At 39.6% G+C, this 8,139-nt stretch overlaps 1 protein-coding gene across 2 annotated transcripts in view; it reads left to right on the forward strand.

Annotated features, from left to right (window-relative positions):
* Nucleotides 1-7,851, forward strand: part of Nrep (neuronal regeneration related protein) — a 28,474-nt gene extending 20,623 nt beyond the window's left edge. For both annotated transcript variants that reach the window (XM_033767373.1, XM_010607895.3), the window contains 2 exons: nucleotides 1,680-1,757; nucleotides 6,292-7,851. In XM_033767373.1, coding sequence (XP_033623264.1) covers nucleotides 1,680-1,757; nucleotides 6,292-6,417 — 204 coding nt within the window. In that variant the 3' untranslated portion in view covers nucleotides 6,418-7,851. The remainder of the gene's footprint in view (nucleotides 1-1,679; nucleotides 1,758-6,291) is intronic.
* Nucleotides 7,852-8,139: the final 288 nt, after the last annotated feature.

Consider the following 8,139-nt stretch of genomic DNA (forward strand, 5'->3'; position numbering starts at 1 on the left):
CAAATAAGGCAGATGGTGTAATTCTTCAAGAAGGAGCTGGGCAGAAGAGAGGAAATCTGTAGAAGAGGAAGATGGGTTAGAGTTGGGGGAACCACATGGCTCAGAAAGCAGCCCCAGTCCAAAGTGAGAATATAGTGCCAATTCCTGCAGGATGAGCCCTCACGTATTTAAGACTGAAATGTGGGTGGTTTCTGTGGACTGGTGTAATTTTGAGAAAGAGGTGGTGGGCGATTTGCATTCTGAGATAATGCAAGGGTAGAAGGATAGTGAAAAGAAAACAGCTTAGGGTTTAGAAACCTAGTTTGAGTTAGTCCCAACCTATACCGACTTTGTTGCTTTAAATTGGTTGACCCTTTTGAATTTTAGTTTCTCAGCTATACAATGATAAGACCTAACTGCAGGCTTATCATCAGGATAAATTAAGTAATATATACAAAATTGCTTTGTGAGCTGGGATGTGCTATAAGCATCACTGGTGCAGACCAAGGATAGTTGTAATATTATTCCAAAGAAGAAGTCCAGACACCCACATTTCCTACCTCAGATCTCTCTCCTAACGAAATGCATTGATTGGGACATGCAAAACATCACAATTAGCTCAATGCTTGTACGCCCAACAACAAAAAATGACTGCTACATCTATTTGTTAATCTATTGAGGTGTGATTATTATTACTTCTTATATGTGTGGCTTATTTACAAAATTTCGAGAATAAGATCTAAATGGAATTTTATCTAATTTCATCCTGTCTTCGAGCAGGGCTGTATCAAATGTGAATTAGCCTTGACAGATGGTTGCTGGATTCTGTTTCTAAATTTTTTTAAAGCAGATTTCACAGTTTTCCTCTCTAAATTCTTTTAGTAATTTAACAATACTTCTGCCAAGTTCTTTCTTATAGCTGACCTAAATCTGTAGTTGTAATTTTAAGTCTTTTTCCCCACTCCTATCTTTACTGAGATGGAGAACAGCTGGTCAGAAACCTTATGCTAATAACTCTTTGTATATTTAAAGAAGAGTTACTCAGTTTGACTCCCTCTCTCCTCTTCCTCCCACCCTCCAGAATTCATCAGCTAGTATTCTCTGAGTCATTCATGGCAGCTTCGCCCAGCTCCCTGCTCCTGTTTAAGATGCTTGGCTGTTTCAGGCATCTGGACCCAGTGTGATGTTAGTGGCCACAGGGACCCAGAGAGATTCTGGGATACTACTGTCTTTCTTCCTCTGCTTTGTGTGTAATCTTTAGTGTACTAGTAAATGATCAGAATAACTCTTAAAGTATGTGTTGGGTTTCTGACACATTTATGCCCTAAACATAGAGTTTTACAAGAATAGTTATCAACACAGGTTGCTTTAAAAGTTAGGCATCTTGGTGACTTAATGTACACTTCAGACGTGCCACTAAGCTGCTACTTTCCCTGATAAAGATTAACACTGACTGATATCTCTGCTCTGTTGGACTTAATCTTGGAAGACATTGAGCTAAAATTCTGAGTGTGCGTGTATACATGCATTCAGAAGAGCACTGACAATCTGAAAGAGTGAATGGTTTTCTCCAGCACTCTGATTTGCAACTGGAAAATAAATGACCACTGAAAAGAATGTAGCTCATTATACCAATCCTGTGCAGCTTCAGAGTGGATCCTGATTTTAATCTGAATATGTGTTCTTTTGTGTCTCAACAGGTTTACTACCCAGAACTCATTGTCTGGGTCAGTCAAGAACCGTTTCCAGACAAGGAAATGGAGGGAAGACTTCCTCAGGTAAGATCCATAGCTGCCATTTTGTTAACATGGTTTTCACTTTGGAAGCATTAAAAAAAATCAAAACATTTGTTTTTCCTTTTAATATCCATCATATGCTACTATAAGCCAGTAGTACACACCTGGAACCCCAGCACTCTGGAAGGCGGAGACAAGAGGATCACAAGTTTGAGCCTAGCCTGGGGACCTTAGCAACTTAGGGAGACTCTGTCCCAAAATAAAGAATGAAAAAAAGCTGAGGATGTAGCTCAGTGTACTCTACTACCACAGTAATCCATTAATACAATACTATGATTACCTTGCAAATAGCATATTTTTAAAAACATAAAATCCTGTGACTCGTAAAGTTCATATTATTCCTTTATTGACAAACATTGAAAACAAGTTTTCAGTTAATCATGAAATCAATTTATCAAATATACATTTTACAAATTTTTAAAGTTATTTCATTACTAGTTAAACAAACTCAAGTATGACAGCCTGAAACTAACAGAGGAAGACAGTTTGGATTGGGTGATTAAGAGAGTTGGAAGTGATGACGTGTTGTCTGTTTAGTACAGCCTGGATTTCTGATAAGATTATCCGTGAAACAAAATGAGAACATAAAAATGTTATGTTTCTTTTTCCTAATTTTTAGGCCTAACATTTCTTATATCAATATGGTTTTATTTTTGTTCTATCTTAGTATGACAATTCTCTACCTTAAAAATTTTTTAAAAATTTATATTTTAGATTTTAGTGCCATTTTTGAAACAAAAACTATTTAGCGATTTTTACTATAAATACCTTTGGAGTTTTCCTGAAGGTAAAAACCAATTTGACCTCACAAAGGAAGACTGCACTTTTTACCACTGAACTACTGATTTTGCAGTTAATAAAGAGTTCATTGAAAATAAAATTTCTATTCAAAAGTTTCATAAGCAGTGTTTCGCAATGATGAAATCCTCCACCAGCTGTTACTGTACCTCGGTGTTTAACAAACTCTTTTCTACACTAGATACTTTCACCAGTTCCCTGTTACTGACTGGCCGAAGTTGATGGATTCTGTCAACTGGCAGTTTGCACACAAAACAATCCTACATCATTTTTAATCTTTAAGAGAATTTCTGAAGGTTAAAGTTGAAGTCATTGGCGGGAAGATAGATGAGCAAAATTATTTTGGCCCTTTGTCTGAACAGATTTGCACTGATCTTACAGAGCTGGAGGGAAAAGAGAAATAAAATACTAGAACTCTACCAGTCTCTGCTATCACCTGCAGTGGCAGCAGGTAGCATAACCCTAGACAGTTCTTTTATTGTTTTCAGCCTCTTCCCCTCTCCCCTTTCCCCTCCCTCTTTCTGTCCCTCTCTCCCTCCCCCTTGTTAGTGGGGATGACACCCAGAGCCGTGCACATGTCAAGCACACACTTTTATCACTGACCTGCACCTACATCCCTTTGAATGAATGAGTGAATACATAAATAAATGATAGTTCTTCTCTAGCCATTCTGTCCTAGGGCAGGTAAAGGCATAATTCCCCAAAGCAAGTGAGGGTAAAGCAGGAAAACAGAGTACAGCCATTTTGTTAATTCTTACCCTATTCAGGAATCTAAAGGTCCTCTTTGCTACTGGTGATATCAGCCGGTTCCTTGGAGAGGTCGGTGGTACCTCCCTTTACTCTGAGAATCCAGGTACCAGGTCTTGCTTACTACTGAGGCATGCTCCACGACGTGATTGTGGGTCCACGCCTTCTACTTTAAACTACTCCTGTCTGATTATGTGAATAGTATTTCGAGCATTTCTGTCCTTCCTTCAGCAGTTTCCTTCTGGAAAAAACTTATTTTTGCATAATTGCAAGAAAAACAATCTTCACTTACTCATTCTAAAGCACATTACTGAGTAACTGGGGCCTAATCTCCCAGCAGTCATCAGTAATAGCCAGGAGAGTGGGTCTGCGGAGGACACAGGACACCTCTGTTCCTGCCCCACACCCAGCTCTTGAGATTGCTTTGCTTCCCAGTCTTGTCGGGACCACGATGTGCTGGATGATGGAGGAAAATGTGACTGTTTTTGCCTGAAGTTTTATAATTCTGACTTCTGGAAAGATTAGACATATTTGTGTCCCCTCTTCAAGATACCTCCTTCCTTGTTTCAGAAGCCTTAAATTCCTTTAGTAAAGACAGATTCTCCTTCAAAGCAAAGTAGCAGGGGTGAAGGGTGTGCAAGGAAGGAAGATTGACATCTAATAAATGCAGGCCCCAAAGGGAAGATGCACAGAACTGTCTTCCCAGGAGCTCCTCCCTGTGGGCGTGTTAGTTTATGGGCCCTTGGGGTCTTGGAGAGTAGCACATCTCCTTGCATGGCCTCCTATTAAGGCCCTGCTGTCATCCAATTATCAGGGTGTCTCCCATAGAGCAAGTTAATTAAGGGCAGGTTGGATAGGGACTGTTTTTGTTTCTGTAGGCTCAAAGTCAGAGTGCCTAAACACTCAGAACTTGAATAGTTAGTGAAGAAATGCAGGAGTATTTGGGGACCTCAAAAGAGAAGAAAATAGTAAAAAACATTGGTCAATCTAAATCTGAAATACTCTCCTTTACTTTTTTCCTTTGTTTCTTCAAAGTACCTCTTCCCCAACCCCTGGCTAGCTTTCCACTTCATTTGTTTTGTATTTTTCACTGAGGTGAAAAGTTAGTGACTCAGACACATGTACAGAGACAGACCAATGTGCTGTATGTTCACTTTGAAGCACAGTAAGTTTCAAGGCAAGCCGTGCCGTGTAAAGAATGCAGCTGAGTGAGGTAACAGAAACTTTTGAGTTCCCTCCCTCTGTGACAGTTAACAACTACTGAGCTCTTGATTTATTGAAAACCTGCTTGGCATATCCTGAACCATGCTGACTGGTTGTTTGAAGGAGGAATGGGTAGCAGTGAATTTTCTTTTTAATTTGGGGATTGGATACCAAAATTTCAAGATTGAAGTTATTTTCACAATTACAAGGAACTGCCCAGAAGTACATTTTAGAATTCTAGATCCTTAATGGTATGTAAATGAAGAATTATATCTTAATTGAATGCTCTGATTTGGTCCCATTGGTATTGAATGCTACAAAAATAGCTTTGAAAATCATAACCCAAGAGTGGAGCTTTAAAATATACAATGTGTGAGTTTGTATATATCCTACAAGTGTTGTATGATTTCAAACTTTAAGATTTTTAAACAAAATTTATCACAGCAGATGTTTCATATGGAAAACATATAGTAAATTAGACTTCTTAACATCAAATTATCTGCTACATTTAGTTCAGCCCGAAGCTGCTGACTATATTCAGTTTTGAGTTGTTTGGAAGTTCATGAATTCTGAATTCTTAAAAATCAAAATAATAACTTACAGATCTCAAAGCAATTTAATATCAATTTAATTGAAGTATTTACATCTAGTCAGATTGGCTTATTAACTAATTTAGTCCTGTCAGAGCCTGAGATCTGAGCAAAATGAAAAATAAAAGGAATTAAAAAAAGAAAGAAAAGAGAAAAAGAGATAGAAGAAAGAAAAAAAATTGGAAAGGAAAGAAAAAGAAAGGAAAGGGGAAGGGGAAAAAAAGCCAAATCCTTTAAAACCACAGGAGATATTTAAAAAAAAAAAGTCCAGTAATTATTGGTTTAGCTAAAAGCAAGGCTCTTAAATCTTCACTATGTTGGTATCTAACATGGCATAGAGTCTTTCTCCGGTGAGACATTTGTGTCCTTGGGCGGCGGGCCTCACTGTCCTGCCCCCAGGCTGCTTGCATGTGATAGAGAGGTGCTGTCCGCCGCAGGCTGCCCTCCATGCGTCAGCGGGCGCGGTGTGGTGGCTGTCATTTTAGTCAGAAACTCAGAGTATCACTCATCAGTATTGTGAAGAGAGACTTAGGACGCCCCAGTCTGCCCAGACTAGCTGATCTCACACTGTGCAGGCCACGGCTTCCCACTGCTCTCCTCCTTCCCCCGGTTCCTCTCACATTCTCAGCTTCCCAGGCCCCTCTTACATCATTTCCCTACCAAATGCTCCCATCTTTGGTACTCACTTCTGGTCCCGTGAAGGCCCATGTGCAATATGCCAATTGATTATAGAAAAGATTTATGCACATTGTGATAAGGTTTTAGGTATTTTTGTTATATATTAGAAAATAAATCATAAACTTAAAAACTTGTCTATTAACATTCCTGTGTGTGCCTTTCACCCAACCTGATGTTGAGTCCTATCTGGTACGAGCAACTCTCCCTGGAAACTCTGCTCTGAGGAATGCTGCCTCACACATGGCTGGCTACCACCATGAAGAGAAACACTTGATTCCTCTGAAGCAAAGGCAGCTAGTGTTTAATTGCTTCATGCCCTTACAGACCTAATATTTACATTCAGGTGAACTGTGTTTAATATGTAAACTGTTTGCAAAATAGCAAGAGTTCAAAGATAAAAAATGGGTAGGAGTGGCAAAATCTTTAAAAATGGTTTCAGAAGTATGACTAAGTTTGTCTTTTTGTGTGTCTGTCTGTGTGTGGGTCCACCTGCTGTGCAGGGAAGTCTTCCTGTCCCAAAGGAGGTGAACCGCAAGAAGAACGAAGATCCCGATGCTGCCTCCCTGACCCCAGTGGGCAGCAGTGAACTCCGCTCCCCAAGTATCACTTACCTCCACTCTTTTTAATCGTAACACCTCCATTTGTATTATGTGGTGTATGGGTATTGATGAGGTCATGGTATCATATATGGGATTTTTTTCTGTGTAAATCATCAAGTATAAGAAGAAACTATGGGACTCTGAGCCTTGCTTTAGAGAATTTACAGTGGACAAATAGGTATCATCAAACCAGTTTTTGATCATTCTGACTCAAGTGAAAATGCTCAGAATTTCACACTGTGAATCCACGTTTACAATCCCTACAGGTGGGCCTTCAGGCCTGGTTCGCTACAACAATGTCTTCCACAACTCAAACTCCCACCGCGCTCATATGACTGGTCCACTCTTGCCTTTTCCCTCTCACAGCTCCCGACTGCTTCTTGCAGAGGCTGAGAGTCCCCATTTTTTTTTCATTTAGATGTAACAAGCCTAGTAGCTTATGTTCATCGATTGTCTGTATATCTCTATATTTTATCCATGTACTCTTTTGATGTATAGAAGTAGTTTGAAACTCATTGTTTCCTTGTGGTAAGTGACCGAGATGCTGCCACAGGACCTGAGACACTGATGAATGGTGCTATTTTGGACTTTCAACATGCTCCTTGGCGAGGTAGCTCTGATGGAGTTATTTTTTATTTCCATGTTCTAAGAAGGTGTGGGTACTCTGTTTCCCTGAATGTTATTCTCTAGACTGGATTGACTTGTTTTCCTTGTGTCTTCAGTGTGGCTTTCTTCCTCAGTGTTGTAGGTTGAACGAATGCTACCGAGAGTGGCGGAGACTCGTCTCACTGGCTGGCGCTCATGGACGTGCAGTGAGGGTAGCGGGAGCAATCACAAAACTGTAATTTACTTACCAAATCTCTTCCTTTCTGTAGCCTCGCCTGCCTGACCTAGAGAAAGAAAAAGCAATAATTTTAACAGGCATTTTGAGGTGTCTTTTGGATTCTTTCTGTTTTGACCAGATACTTGAGGAAAAAGGGCCCACTCTATTTAAATAAATTCCCTGTAGGAAAAGCTCCAAAGTGCTGGTATTTGTGTAGGAAAATAAAAATTACACCTTTCTCAAAAATTAAATTGAAAAAGTATCTTTACAAAAATTAATAATAATAATAAAAGGCAGAGCACTCTTTTTGGGGCAGTTTTGATAAGCAAGGTATAGATTTTACATTTTTGTCCTTGCTCCCAATGAAATGGATAAACAAAAATAAAATCAGATAATACCATCTACTCATGGAATGTTGTTGTGTTAGCCAGTCTGAAAGCCCACCTTAATTTTTATATAACTGTCTTTTAGCTCTTCCTTTGACAGGGCAGGCCTTGTTCTGAACTATTCTGCTTCTGACTGTTACACACCGATGACGCATGCGCTGCATTTCTCTTCTTGTTTCCCCATGGGCCTGAGTTTCCTGTGCATTTCTCCCACCCACCCCCTTGTTAGAGTAGGTATATCAGCTGTGTAAATAGAGCAAGAAAACAGTATTCTGCATCTGTGGCATTTATGTAGAGTTGCAGTTGTGTGCTGCTGAAAGTGCAGGCTTTTGTAACAATGTGATCTTTACTGATGCACTCATAAGTACCCAATGTATTTTAGCTATTTTAGTAGTATTTGTTCAATAAATATGCAAGCTGTAAGGTACTCGTCTGATTTGGCTCATTATTGCAGAGTCCTACTTTTGAATGCCTTCACTGGTTCATGATAATTTTTGTGTTCCCAGAGTCCCAAGAGTCAGGCCAGTAACCCCATGGGCA

Source organism: Fukomys damarensis, unplaced genomic scaffold, assembly GCF_012274545.1.
Source record: "Fukomys damarensis isolate Sample0158 unplaced genomic scaffold, DMR_v1.0_HiC HiC_scaffold_3, whole genome shotgun sequence".
Classification (NCBI taxonomy): Eukaryota; Metazoa; Chordata; class Mammalia; order Rodentia; family Bathyergidae; genus Fukomys; species Fukomys damarensis.